At 31.4% G+C, this 15959-nt stretch overlaps 1 protein-coding gene across 5 annotated transcripts in view; it reads right to left on the minus strand.

Annotated features, from left to right (window-relative positions):
- garz (Sec7 domain-containing protein garz) overlaps window positions 1–15959 on the minus strand; it is a 201682-nt gene that overhangs the window by 41644 nt on the left and 144079 nt on the right. For all 5 annotated transcript variants that reach the window (XR_012758824.1, XR_012758825.1, XM_075382294.1 and 2 more), the window contains exons 29-31: window positions 8257–8482; window positions 5822–6009; window positions 172–330 (exon numbers count right to left, since the gene is read on the minus strand). Coding sequence is in view for 3 of the 5 variants with exons in the window: in XM_075382294.1 (XP_075238409.1) it covers window positions 172–330; window positions 5822–6009; window positions 8257–8482 (573 nt within the window). In the remaining 2 variants the exon portion in view is untranslated. The remainder of the gene's footprint in view (window positions 1–171; window positions 331–5821; window positions 6010–8256; window positions 8483–15959) is intronic.

The following is a 15959-nucleotide window of genomic DNA, read 5'->3' on the forward strand; positions in this document are numbered from 1 at the left end:
TAAAAGTGAGATTACTTTAACAATAAAAATTCCAGCAATATTGTATTTAATATAATCAGCTAAAAATATTAATATTGAAATAACTTACTATTACTTAAAATAAAAGTTTAAATTAAAAACAAATATAAAAAAACAAAAATAACACAAAAATTAAAAAATAAAATTTATTACCTGGCGTCTAGAATCGCAGCAGAGCCTTGCAATTCCCTGTAATAATGGGCACCACCCCTGCGCCCAAAGAGAAGTTAATTCGGTCTCTGCATTCTCTTCGGCCCACCATCGATAAATCTGAGCTGTTCTAGTATGAAGTGTATGCATCAGATCTAGTAACTAAAATGATAGTCTTTATTATTATTATATTCTCACAAAACTATGAATTATAGAACAATAATATGAACCTAAAACAATAATGAACCTACTTTACAAATTATTATAAACTAAAAAGAATGTTATTGGTATTTGTGGTTTATTACAATACATAGTTTAAATGATCTGAGATGGTTTACATAAAATAAAAATCAAATAAGGTATAGGATAAATTTTACAAATGTCTGCAAGATAAACCATGACTGTGCAACAAATTAACAGCTGAATTTTCATTTAAAAAATTATACTTTTTTGTTAATATAAGTTTAAGATTTTTTTTTTATTCAGTTAGAATTTTGAATGACTATGAGACACGTCCAATAGTTACCTATATTATTAAATTACTATTTACTGCTACTATTATCTATAACTATTGTTTGTAATCTATTACACTATGCAATATGATTTTCTACATTTCTGTAATTTTCATGTTCCTGAAGTATTTTTTTGTGCTAATTTCAGATCTGAAATTAATAAAAATTTATAACAAATGTTTTCTATCATGTATAGTTTTTTGCAAATCAAGTGAACTCACAATGTAATGTACATTAAATAAAAAATTATATTAATAAAAATTTAATTGTATTTTAATGTACAAAGGGAATTTTTATTGGGAGGGATGGAAATCCCTCCCAATAAATAAATAAAATTAAATCCCTCTTAACAAATAAAATGGAAATTTTATTTGTTAAGAGAGATTATACCTGTTACACCCAGCTGGCTGTTAGGTGGGAAACGTAGTTCATTGTTAATATGCTATAGTGCTTTGAGGTTATATTCATGCTGTCATATGTAGTTTCTTTAGAAATGAGTTCCTGCAAAAGTTTGAATAAACCAAACGTGTTCTGTTATATTTGTGGTAGCTACGTAATTGCCAAGCAAAGACAGAACATTAATAATTTCATGACAAATGTCTATTACGCATACTTTGGCATAAGGCTTGGTGATGAAGACAAAACCTGGGCACTGCACAAGGTATGCCGTACATGTGTTGAGGGACTGAGACTGAAAAAATGGTGCGAAAATTCAATGCCTTTTGTAATCCCAATGGTTTGGAGGGAGCCACAAAATCATGTTAATGATTATTATTTTTGTAAGGTTAAATTTCAAGGTCATAATGCAAAAAATAAGAAGGATATGCAATATCCAAACATTCTTTCAGCCTTACGACCAGTTACGCATAGTGAATCTCTCACTATCCCAGTTCTACCTCCCACTCTTGAAGATGAACCGTAGGAGAGCAGCTCAGAAAATGAATGCGATAATGCTGATGATTACAAGCTGAAAGAAGATTCTGCACCAAAATTATTCCATCAAAATGAACTTAATTATTTAACTTGTGACTTGAATCTGACAAAAGATGCTGCCCAATTGTTTGGGTTAAGACTGAAAGCAAAATCTTCTACTACCCATTTTCATTCTCTTGGTATAGGACCAGAGAGAAGGAATTAATAAAATTCTTTAAAGAAGAAGACTGTCTGGTTTTTTCTTCTGATATTGAGAGTTTATTGAATTTCTTTAACGTCACTTATAATCCAAGTCAGTGGAGGTTATTTATAGACTTGTCAAAATGTAGCCTCAGAGGTGTACTTTTACAGAATGTAAATTTGTTTGGCTCAACACGTACTACATTCAGTACACCTCAAGGAGACATATGAAAATCTTAAAGCTCTGTTGAAATATGTGAACAATGAAAAACATTCTTGGGCAATTTCTGAGGATTTAAAAATAGTTGATATGTTATTCAGTCAACAATCTGGCTAAACAAAAATACCGTGTTTCATTTGTGAATGGGACAGCTGAGCCAAAGACAAGCATTGGAAGGTAACAGACTGGTCCAAAAGAAAACCCTCCAACACAGTTCAAAGAACATAACAAATGTAACCATTTTTTCAACCAAATAAGATACCACATTACTCTTCTACACATCAGGCTTGGATTAATGAAACAGTTCACTAGTACTTCCAAAAAACAGTGACTGCTTCCAGTACTTGGCAACAAAATTTCCAAAAGTATCTTATGAGAAATTTAAAGAAGGGATCTTGATGGGGCCGCAGATCAGACATTTAATGAAAGACAATTTGTTTGAAACTACAATGAATCCAGTGGAAAAATGGGCTTGGGATTTGTTTAAAGAAGTTGTGGCCAGCATAACTGTGTTTGGGCAACACAAACATCCACAATACAAAACCATGGTTAAAACAATATTGCAGACTTTCATGAAATTAGGATGTAACATGAATGTGAAGCTTCATTTCCTACATTCATATTGACTTTTTCCCTGTGAACCTCAGCAATGTCAGTGAAGAACAAGGACATGGAAAAGAGATAACAGGGAAAGTGGAATGCAAACATGATGGCTGACTATTATTTTATGCTAAAAAGAGACGGCACTGGTGAAGGGAGACAATCAAGGAAGAAAACTTCAGAAAGAACTTGAAGCGATGAAATCAGTGAAGAGGAATTAAATTGTCATATTAGCATTTTTTAAGTGAGCATATACCATTGTCTACTCTAATGCAGTACTTCGTAATTTTATACAAGGTTAAAAAACACACAATCTTTAAATAAAACTAAAATAATAATTTTCCCTGTTTAAAATATGCGATTTTTGTTTAAAAACATCAAAAGCGATTTGGATAAAAACCTTACTTGATACAGAAAAACTAAAATCAGATTTGAAATCAGCATGAAAAATACTTTTAAGACTACTATACAGTTGTAAAACATCATTCCAAAAGTTTTAAAATGTTGTATGGTATTATCATAAATAAAATTTAAATTTGAAAGCGATGACTTGAAAATTATTTTCAATAACCATGGACTCTTGTCACAATTGAATTATACAATCTTAAATCACATTTTAAGGAGAAGGTTTTAATATTTTTATTTTTTCTAAATAATTTAGATTAGAAAAAATTCTTGAAATTTAATTTGATGCTAAGATACAATACACATACACAATTCATATGTTGACAAACTCCTTAACTTACTAGCCTATTCTCACTATCTGTTTGTACCAAGCGACATTCAATTCATAAAGTACATCACATACTGACTAGTGGTGTGACTTCATCATTACAGTTTTGTTGTTTATGTGTGTGTGTGTGTGTGTGTGTAGCAGTATTTTTCAATTACAAGGGATATCTTTAGTAAAGACCGCTGGGAAATTTCTCTCCTTAAGTTTGGTGAACCTGTCATTCATGGTAATAGTAATATACACATTGTATTGTCTGTAAGTTGTCGCGTTGTAGTAACTTTGATTATATGTGAATTATTATGGTATAAAATGAATAGGAAAATAGATGTTGCCACCAACTGTGAAATACATGCAGTCATACATTTTTTAAACTATTAAAATGTTAAGCCGGCTGAAATTCATAGGCAGTTGATTGCTGTGTATAGTGATAATGTAATGAACGAAAGAAATGTCCGAAAATGGTGTGAAAGGTTTAGAAATAACAGAATTAATGTGCAGGCCTTGATAATCACCAAGGACTTGTTAAAATGCGTCGATGATGAAATCAGAAAAGATTGTTGCTCAACGATTTCTGACCTGGCCCTTCTTTTACCTGATGTTTCAGGAGATGTTATTGGTCGCATTGTTCATGACCATTTAGTCTTCAGAAAGGTTTGTGCATGTTGGGTCTTAACAGAATGTCACAAAAAAATCCGAATGGGATCTGCTTTGGAATTTTTGATGCACTACACAAAAATAGGTGATAAGTTCCTTATTCAATTGTTATTGGCGATGAAACATGGATTTCATATTACATTCCAGAGAGAAAACGGCAGTCTAGTGAATGGCGACATTCTCAATCATCAATCAGACCAACAAAGGTCAAGCCAGCCATGTGGATGCAAAACGATGGCCACATTCTTTTGGGGATCAGTTTGGCATACTGCTGATTGATTTCATGCCATGTGGAACAACTATAAATGCAGAAGTCTACAGCGAAACTCTGCGTTACGTTATGGCATGCCATCAGAATCAGCGACATGGGCTGTTTACCGACAGCGTCGTCCTGTTACACAATAATGCATGTCTACATGTTGCGGGTCTGACACGTGATTTACTGAGAACATTTAGATGGGAAATTTACGATCACGCACCATATAATCTGGATTTAACTACTTATGATTACCATTTGTTTAGGAAATTGAAAGAATTTTTGAGTCGTAAGCAATTCGTGGGTGAACTTAAAAATGCGATGAACTTAAAAATGCTGTTAATCAGTGGCTAAATGGACTGGCAGCAGAAGAATACGACGAGGGTATATTGAAGCTGGTGTATCGCTATGATAATTGTCTTAATTCATGTGGCAATTATATAGAGAAGTAGTATAAGGTATGAAGTTTAACAGAAATAAAAAATATCTATTTTTTAGTTTTTTACAAAGAAACTGTCTTTACTTTAGAGATAACCTCTTGTATATTTAAAAAAAAGTATTTATCAATATAACACTTAGGCTGACTGTTCAGCTTTTTAATAATATTTTGCTTTTAGCTAACTATAAATTTCTACCCTTACTCCACTATGATAGACCAATATGACTGAATGAAAGATTAATAAGTTGTGAACTATGAAGCAGCAATCATTTTAGGCATAATAATTCATGCAAAATCAATCTGATTTATTGAATATGAAAAAGCTCAGTGCTCAGTAAGTCCTGAAAATGGTAACAAAACAATAAAAGAATGGCACTGAACTTACCTGTGGTTATGCAACTTATTTTGCAAGTCTTTATGGTTCTAAAAAACTTTACGTTAAAGATGGTTTCTGTGGATAAATTTTTGATTCATCAATTAATTATAAATCAAAGGGGAAAGCATAATGTTGAGAGGTTCTGATTTATCGATTTATCATGAACATGAAAATTGTGTGCTATAAATGTGATGGAACAATTTTATGAAAATCGTTGATATCATGACAACAAGCTAAGAAAATAGTTAAATCATAACAAGAAAATGTTACTGAGCTTTACATCAAAATGAAAAGATAAGGAAAGCTGGCTAAATATTTATTTCTGCATAGTAGTGTAAAAGTTTTCATTGTTAGCATATTCGCAACAAATTTTATACTATTGTAATCCTTTTTTGCACTGACTAAATCCAAAAAATCACCTTTACAGAAGGTGAGTCTTGGATATGACAGTTACCATTATTAAATAGTCAGACAAGCAGAACAAAGACTTCTACACCAAGGGCATCTATGAAGCACTTCTATTATTAAAAAAGAGGAGCAAGTAAAAAAATGATAGCAATAAGATGCCATACATTCATCTAATACAAATATTGAGTGATTTAAATTTATTTTGATTATGAATATTCATAACCTTCTTCAAGACATTACAACATGGAGTAACATTATATAATGATCAGTACTAAAAAAAATTAATATGACTATATAACCACATTTAAAATAACAAAATAAAATATTTACTACAAACATTACCTGAATGGAAACTTGATGGTAGCCACTAGGCATCTCTTCTGAGTCACTTTCATCAGCATCATATGGACTATTAGCAGGACTTCGAGCTCGAGGATGATCATCTTTTCTTTTAGAACTTGCCTTTTTTCGCCCTTTTCCAGTAGCAGTTTCTTTTCCGATCACCTTCTTTCCTCCTCCTCTTTTTTCATCTATCACAATAGGAAATTTAAATTACATACTCAAATCAATAAATTTATGAAACACTAAATAAAAAAATCTACTGAATTTAAAAAATGAGGTAAAACTACTCTTAACATTCCCTATTAGATAAGCACCTTTTCATGGACATTTTCAAGAAATATTTATAAATACCAAAAGCATAATGTACTTAAAGTCCTTTGAACTAATTATCTTTCTGGTCAATTGTCAGTCATCAGCACAACTTATGGTTATATATATTTAAAAAAAAATAGAATATGAACATCAGTTTATCAAATAAAATTTGTGTTACATATCTGTAATTCAAAATCACATTTTTAAAGTAATACTTTTATTTAAATTCTAAAGCTATACCTTTCATGCATTACTTAAAAAATCATTTTAAAAAGAAAAACTGAAAGTACAGTAAAACCTTACTAAGGCAGTACTTTTGTTCAAGTGCATTCTCACAATAAAAGGCTCATGGTGGTAATTTTCCTTCCTCTAAATGAAATTAACTGTGTTAGGATGGAAGCGATTTCTCCCTTGCACAACAAACTCTTATTTTCTCTCTAGCACAAACAAATAATTATGATGAAATCGCCCTAAAGTTATAAAGAAACTAGCTTTCCAACCTGTAAATCACTATGTTAAGAAATTTTTTTTTACAAATTTAGCAACTGACTGTGATAAAAAAAAGTATTTTACAATTACTGAAACCATTTATTTACTTTCATATGTATATGCATAATGATATTTTATAGAATGTATGTAAATCATATATAAGAAAAAAGACATAATGAAAAATTATTGTAATGACAACCATTCAAAGATAATTAAGTGGAAACATTAGATAAGTGGCTAAGCATTTTGCTTTTCTGAATTATTATCAATTGACACCAAGCAAGAAATTGAGAAAGCTAGATTAGGTTAAATTATATTCAATGAGGAATAGGAGGCCTGTAGGTTTTTCTCAAAAGGCACCTCAGCCACTAGTTTGTTTTTCTGAGCAATTCCTAGATTTAGGAAACACAATTTTAAAGTTTCACAGGCAGGAAAAAGATTTGTTGCTCTAGTGGGTCTCAAAGAAGTGGCTGGTCTACTGGCTGTTAAAAGGTGCCAGATGATACTATGGCAGTAACTAACCTAACTTCCCGTAGTAATTATTAAACTAAGGAATAAATAACTAAAATCAGGAAATGGGAGAAAAGAGAAAGGGATTATCAATCAACTACACAGGAATTCTCTCTGAAGAAGACAGTTCATATATTGTCTATCACATGAGACAATATCTATACTCAAATTAACTTAATTAGAGTTAACAGATTTATTTTTTAGCTGCTCACTAAGATATTACTGAAATTAGTAGGAAAGAAATAAGGCTGTGAATAAATAAATCTTGGCATGCACAATAATAAAATAGAACATCCAACATTAATTATTTTCCTAAAAAAACTGATTTAATGCTATTTTACATGGTCAGTGCATTAATATGTCACATATTAATATGTCACATTAATATTGTTTTGCATTTCATATGTATAAATATATATATTTTTTATTTTTATAATTACAAAACGTAATAACTTTGTTAATCTTAAAACTGATCACTGACCATTCTACTTCAATATTTCTCTTCTTTGTTAAAAATTTCTTGACTGGGGCTAAGTCTTTTTGGGTTTATTTTGCAGCAACTTGTGCAACATGTCATTTTGTCTCATTGTGTAGTGATGTCTTATTAAAGTTCTGAAGTTTACTTACTGCTACGTAAATTTTTCTTTTTGAAAACCTCTTAAATGTGTTATTTTATTATTTTATTTTTTATAACAAAATATATTATTCTTTGCACAGAAATAATGTATATAAAATACTTTAATCTGGAATGTCAAAATTACAAAATTTTTTAAAGTTGTGATTGAAAAAAAAATTAGAATATAAAGAATTAAAGTAAACTAACATATAGACAAATAAATAATTTTTTCTTCTGATATTACTATAAAGCTTCCATTTTTTTTTGCATTTAGTGCAATTAGCTTTTACATATTAAAAAAATAGATTTTCTACTTATTTTTTGGAATTAACATTTATGATTGTCTTATAGATTTAGTAAAATTTTATATGTAACAACATCCCTTTAAATCTTAACTTCACATTTCTGAAAATTACTAACTTTTTTATGTATGATGACTATTTTATGATATGAAAAAAATGTTATCTGTAAAATTATTTAAAAAATTTCATGTAACTGCTGCACTTACTTGAATCTAGACTGGCTTCAACAAATGTTCGTATGCAGTGAACACAATTCTCAAAATTGTAAGGTGTTATATGAGCAACATCTCGAACGAGAAAAGCTAAACTCTCACAGCACTTTACTAATGAAAAGGGGTCGTGTGACATAAGTTCACGCTCTGACAATAAATTATACTGATTGCTGAGAGAAGATCGGGCTGGCATAGGTTGTATTTCTCCTTCCCGCCCAACCTGGAAAATAATTAAAACTTAAGTTGTTAAGCTATTCTAAAAAATAAAAATTATCAGTCATCATATTCCTCTACTGCTTCCTAAAGAAACAACTTATTGACAATAACATTTCTACTTACACAAATAATTTATTTATTTTTTTTATTTGTTCCAAAATGAAATTTTGGAATGAAATAAATTCATTCATTAGCAAATATGACAAAAGAACTATGTATTTTGTTAGGGTAAAGTACTGGTGCTGCTGCCGGTACTACTACTACTGCTATTACTTGTTTCAACCAGTTAACAGAACCGCAGTAGTGGTTTCACTTTTGGTAGTTATGTGATCAGTTCACATAATCACATTGTAAGGATTTATTTTTCTTAAAAAAGAACTCTACTAAACTATAATTATTATTTTAAAATAATTAGTACTAATTATTTTTTTAAAAGAAAATAATTTTATTTTAGATTTTGGTTTACACAGATTTGGAACACAAAACTAAATGAAATTAGTATGTGATTATTTTAGATATATATGCATTAAATAAAAAGTTTGCTATTATTTGATATTGATAAACTGTTTAAAAGATCTAACTATAGTAATAAAATGTTCCAATTACAAATGTATATACAGAGCTGTTTAGAGTTAAGTAAATATATATATATACTCTTTAAAAGCATTTCTATACAACCAATGAAAAGTTTTTTACTAATTTAATTTTTACAGAAAATATTTTCTATTATATGTCATCTTAAAATTGGTAGATTGTAATACCTATTATCACTTAAGTAACAGTTAAAAGTTAATGAAGATAAAAATAAAAATAAAATAATATATAATTAATTAAATTTTGGAGTTGCCTTATCAAAGTCTATAAAACTTTGATAATGCAACTCCAAAAATTAGAAATTGTGTATAGTAAAACAGGTCATTAAAAAAATGCTTTTCCATCACTCTAAAAATACAAATAACATGAAAAATACCAATAATAAGCATTACTACAATAATAATAACAATAATCAATCTACTATCATAAGCACTATAGTCATGGGGGTTAGAGATCGTAAAAATGGTGCGAATATAGAAAACTATGAATGTAAAACAGAACTAATACTTATTTAAGGAAGAATGATTCTAAGTAAAATTTTAAAAAAATCATGCGTACCTATGTAGGGTGATGTTATTGATGAAATACAGACAGCAACATTAATTATAAACACTGGTCTAGTACGAGGCTTGGCTGATAAATTTTGTGCAAATATGCAAAGCATGGGAATGAAAAGAGATATTGGAATGAAATAAAAAGTGAAAAACAATATCTTAGCTGCAAAATGCAGTATTTATTTTTCAATATAATCCCCATTTATAGTGATACACTTTTCCCCAACATGTGACAAGCTTTTAGATTCTGTCACTGAAAAATTCTGGAGGTCTTTCTCGGATCCAAGTGGCCACAGCTTCCCTCACTTCATCATCGATAGTGTAATGATTATCTTTGAGATCCTTCTTGAGATGAGGGAAGAAGTGGAAGTCACACAGAGCCAAATCCGGTGAGTGTGGCAGATGCAGAACAGGCTCAAACTTCAGCTTGTGGAGAGCCATCAGAGAGTTTGTGCAGTACCCATTGTGCACATATTTTACAGTAATCCAATTGTTTGATAATATGGCCTACTTGTTCTAGATATGCTTAACTGAATAGCGATGTGTTGCTGGGTGATTCACCAGTCACTTTGAAGCAAATCGTCCACCTCCTTTCAATGTTTATCATCAATCACAGAAACTGGTCGTCTGCTGCGAGGTGTGTCCTCAATTGTTGCTTTACCAGCTTCACATTTGCAAAATTTCAATGCCCATCTATTCACAATACTCCTGTCAACAGTTTCACTACCGTAAACCGCTTTTAAACGATGAAAAATATTCGTGGAATTTACAAATTTTGCTGTTAAAAATTTGACCACTGTGTGCTATTTTTGCCATATTGACATACTGGCCGTACTAGACTCCAGTTTAACTGGTACTGAAACAGATCGATAAACGGATTTTAACGCATAATTGCAGGTTTGTAGGAGGATTTTAGCTAGCTATCATGTGTGCCACGCCCAACTTGGTAGTACCTTTTGTCTCTGTGTAGCATGCTAATGCACAAAATTTATCAGTCGAGCCTTGTACAGTACATAAGTACACTACACAAAAAATATTTAACAAACTACAGTGCTGTATTTCCTAATTTACTCGTAAGCACTTATCGAACTGTTTGATTTAAAAACTCACTACAGTACGTACACTATGTACTGTATTAGAAAACAGTATTACATGTTCAAATCGTACTCGGAATCACCTTAAAAAGTCAAGAAAACAGCACTACAGTACTGCGTATACTAAAACTAAAATTACTGTAAAGAAAATTTACAAAAATAACATACAGTATTTTGGACTACATTTAAAAAAATTCTAATTTTTCCTTGTCTCACTCTTGTTTTTTAAATGCGTGTGAAGTGTGAAGTTCTGTGTATTCTTGCATGACATCTTCAATTTTGCGCTTAATGATAAAGCTTCTATTCAAAGAAGGATTGGCATCTATAAAAAACTGGGTAAGATCATGGGATAGTTTAATGCCTTTGGTAAGTATTTTGACATTTAACTGTGTTCCAGGGATTATATCTTTTACCTCACCTTCCTACACTACCTGCGCCATTAAATCTTCCAGATTTTGTTCATTAAGTTCTTCTCATGTGTTTACAAGATTTTCAATATCTGTGTCATCTACTTCATCAAACCCATTTTTCCCTATTGAACGAGCTATTGCTTTCACGCTTTCAGTGATATTTCCTGGGGTCTCGATGTCACCAGTATCTTCCAGCATATCTGTTTGAAGCAGCTTCTTTCAGCAAGACACCAGAGTTGAGTGTTTCAGTTCATCTAATGAAGACTTTATGCACATAATGCAGTCAGCAATATTATTAAATTTCTTCCAACATGTTGTAAAATTCAGCTCAGAATTGGAATCCAACGTCTAAAATAATTGTGTCTTAAATAATCTTATATAAAATTGTGTCTAAAATAATCTTAAATGCTCTTCTGATATAATATAATTTAAATGATTAAATAATTCCCTGATCCATTGGTTGCAATAAAGTGGTAGTGTTTGGCGGCAGAAAACCTACTTATTTTGGATTTTGGAGCTGTTTGGATTTCCTGTGGATGACCGGGTACATTGTCTAAGACTAAAAGAGCCAATCAAGGTTTTTTGATTATAGATATTTTTCAACTTCAAGTATTGAAACACAAGTACTTTTGCGTTTATTACATTTATTAATTATTGTATTGAAAAAATATTTTCAATTATATTTAACAAAATGACCTATTGGAATAAGAATAAGCCAATCTTTATAAAAAAAATTTGTTAACATTTGCAACAAAAATTAGCTACCACTCTATTAAAAAAAAAATATTGAAGCTATTCACATGTAGTTAAGTTACACAATCAGAATAATCATATATACATCTTAGATCTATCTATATACAGAATAACTGATGGTGCTCCTTTTAACTTTTTTTTAAAGACATAGTATACAGTGAATCACGTAGTGTTACCACCAGTGCTTTCAGAACTCATTATAAAAAAAAAAAAATTAAAAAAATGATAAAAACATAAATCTAGAAATGTTTTATTAGCAAGTTACAGCTCGGAAAAGATTTCACCCCGATTCCTGAGCAAAGAGTGAAATAAAATTACACCAAAATTCTAGGAACCCAAATTAAGGGGTAAATTTAATGGTTTCTTATGGATTTTGACCTGACCAATTAAATAAAACAGCTCCTCGAGATATATTTCCAGTAGCTTTCATAGTAATATATGTAAAACTGAAAAAATTGTTGTCTAAAAAGATATTTTTTAAATTTGTAATACAAAAACTTTGTTAAATGACTAATAAATACATATAATTTATTATCAAAACTTATAGAGAATTTAATTCTGAGAAAATTTAAGTAAAATATTCTAATAAAAAAACAAATACTAGTTTAAGAAATTTGATTTTATTATTAAAACTTATGTTATGAAAATTTTTAAATGTTATCAATTACAGAAAATGAAGTTAACATACAATTGATGTGATGTTAAAAAAGTAAAAATGTAATTGATACAATTAACAAAGTTTACTGTAAATTTTCAAAAATCTCTCCTTCTACAGATTTTTTCTCAATACACTTAGCTGCATGCTTTCAGATTGCTAGTGTTGCTCTATGCAATTCCTCATGACTTTCCTTAATTTATGCAGCAGCAGTATCTGTAATGCGAGCAACAACTCTTTACGCATATGAACTTTTTTCGTGTACACAATACTTTTTATCCAACCCCACACGCAAAAATCTTATGGTGTTAGGTCAGGTGATCTTGGTGGCCAAGAGTGTGGCCTTCTGTGGTCAATCCATTCCTCTGGAAATTACTCATTTAAGGACACCAATACAGCATGTGAGAATTGGGGAGGCACACCATCAAGCTGAAAGTACATCCAGAATCTTGATGCTAGTGGAACATATTCTAATAATAGCAACAATTGTTCCTTAAGGAATCACATGTAAATGCTGGAATTTAGACGTCCTGGGAGAAAGGATGGTCCAAATAGATGATAGAAAACTAGACCACACCATACAATGATGCTAAATTGGTGTTGGAAATTAAATTCTACGGTCATGTGTGGATTGACTTCTACCCAAGTTTGTTTGGTGCGAGGTTATTGATCCCAAGTAAACTGAGCCTTGTCTGTAAATAAAATGAACCTGTGCAATTGGCAGTTCATATTCAACATGTTGCAATATTGCAAATGAAGAGGAGGATCTGTTGGTTGAAAATTTTGTATTCATTGATTACGGTAAGGATACCCCATCCTTCGCTTGCTACTAATTGTCCTCCACATCTTAGACTGGGAAACTCCCAACCGCCAGTAAAGGTGTCATGTACTAGCACCTTGACTGTGTTGAGTAGCTTCAATAATGGTTTTATCAATATCTGCATCATGATGGACAGAACAGTTGCAGTGAGTACTAATATTAGAAGTGTACCTGTTTCTCATAGCGTATGGGATGTTCTACTAATAGTTTTAGGATTTGGAACTCTGCGGTTAGGAAAAATTTTCATATTCTGTAGCAGTAGCAGTTGCATTTCCATCACATACCCCCAAGATAAATACTATGCCGGCATATTCCTCAGTCGTAAATAACAAATGCATTGCTGCAGTGTGACATGGATTAAATCAAACTCACACAAACTTAATTAAATTACACTGTACTGACAACAATTCACAGCACTAATGCAGAAAATGCAATGCACTGATGACATAACATAAAATGCACTGTTGACCAGCTGACTTCTATTACCGACATAAAAAATTCATAATTTCTCAAATTTTCAATTTGAAAGTGAATTTGAGAAAAATATGTAATATAATTGTCTGAATAACATTAGTAATCCCCTTCTATGAATCATGAGACCTTGCCGATGGTAAGGGGGCTTGAGTGCTCAGTGATACAGAATGGCTGGAACAAAGGTGCAACCATATCGGAGTGGTGTCTGGTGAGAGCCAGTTGAGGGAATGAATCCTGAGAGAGAGCAGCAGCTCTTTCAGTAGCTGCTAAAGGCGTAGGTCAGGAAGACTTAAACGGCTATATCAACATCACCGAATCTTCTGAGTACTACGCAGCTGAAAGCAACAGAAAACCACAGCTATTTTTTTTTTAAGAAAATGTAGCTACATTTTCTTAAAAAGAAATAATAAAGATGGAGGCGCCTTCCTTAGTAAAATATTCCAGACATAAACTAGTCCCCCTGTTTGGATCTCTGGATGGGGACTGCTAAGGAACAGGTCACAAGAAAATTAAAAAATAACATTCTACGAGTTGGAGCGTAGAATGTTACAAGCCTAAAAAAGGTTGGTAGGTTAGAAAATTTATAGAGAGAAATGGGTAGGTTAAATGTAGAAGACATTGGTTTGGTGGGAAGAGGAAAATGACTTTTGGTCAAGCGATTTCAGAATAATTAACTCAGTTCAAGTAAAGGGCAGGCAGGAGTAGGTTTAGTAATGAACAAGAAGATAGGGAAGAGAGTAGAGTATTTCAAAAAGTTAGAAACAGAATCATTGTAATCAAGATAAAATCCAAACCTAAGTTGATAACAATTGCTAACGTCTATATGCCTACAAGTGCCCATGAAGATGATGAGGTAGAGGGTGTATACGAAGAAATTGATAAAGCAATTAAACACATAAAAGGCGACAAAAATTTAATAATAGCTGGAGATTGGAATGTAAGCATTGGAAATGGCAAGGAAGGAAATATTATGGGTGAATAGGGACTGGGCAAAAGAAATGAAAGAGGGACCAACTTATTAGTTTTGCACAAAGTATAATTTAGTAACTGCCAAACCAAGTTTAAAAATCATAATATAAGAATATACACATGGAAAAACTGGGCAATACTGCAAGGTATCAGATAGATTATTTCATTGTTAAGCAAAGATTTAGAAATCAACTCGTCGACTGTAAAGCATATCCAAGAGCACACATTGATAGTGACCATAATTTAGTGAAAATGAAATAAAAAGATTAAGGTTTAAAAACCTGAAGAAAAAATGCCAGATGAATTGGTGGAATTTAGAGAAGCTTGAGGAAGAGGAGGTAATGCAGATTTTGAGGAGGACATTGCAAGAGGTCTGAGTAAAAAAGATAAGGTAGAAAATATAGAAGAAGAATGGGAGAATGTTAAAACGGAAATTCTTAAATAAGCAGAAGCGAATTTAGGCAGAACAAAGAGAATTGGTAGAAAACCTTGGATATCAGAGGATATATTGCAGCTGATGGATGAGCGTATAAAGTATAAGAATGCTAGTGATGAAAAAGGTAAAAGGACCTATAAACAATTAAGAAATATTATAAACAGGAAGTGCAAATTCGTGAAAAAAGAGTAGATTAAAGAAAGGTGTTCAGTTCAGAACTGGAAGTAGAAATTATGATTGGTAAAATAGAGCATACAGAAAAGTTAAGGAAAATTCTGTTGTATGTTTGTTAAAACCTAATAATGTGTTAAACAAAGATGGTAGACTGATTTATAATAAGAAAGAGAAGGTTGATAGATGGGTGGAATATATTGAACAGTTATACGGAGGAAATGAATAAGAAACTGGTGTTAAAGAGGAAGTTAAAGAGGATGAAAAGAGAGATACAATACTGAGATCTAAATTTAACAGAGAATTAAAGGATTTGCATGGGAGTTAGGCTACTGGTGTAGACGGGATACCTGCAGAATTACTGCACAGAGCCAGTGAGTAAGCAATAGATAGATAATACAAACTGGTGTGTAATATTTACAAAAAAGGGGAAGTTCCATCTGACTTCAAAAAGGCTGTTATTGTTGCTACCAAAGAAAGCAGGAGCAGATAAATATGAAAAGTACAGAACAATTGAGAGGATAATGAAAGAAATGTTGGAAGAATCAATT

This window comes from Lycorma delicatula, chromosome 1 (assembly GCF_047948215.1).
Source record: "Lycorma delicatula isolate Av1 chromosome 1, ASM4794821v1, whole genome shotgun sequence".
Taxonomy (NCBI): Eukaryota; Metazoa; Arthropoda; class Insecta; order Hemiptera; family Fulgoridae; genus Lycorma; species Lycorma delicatula.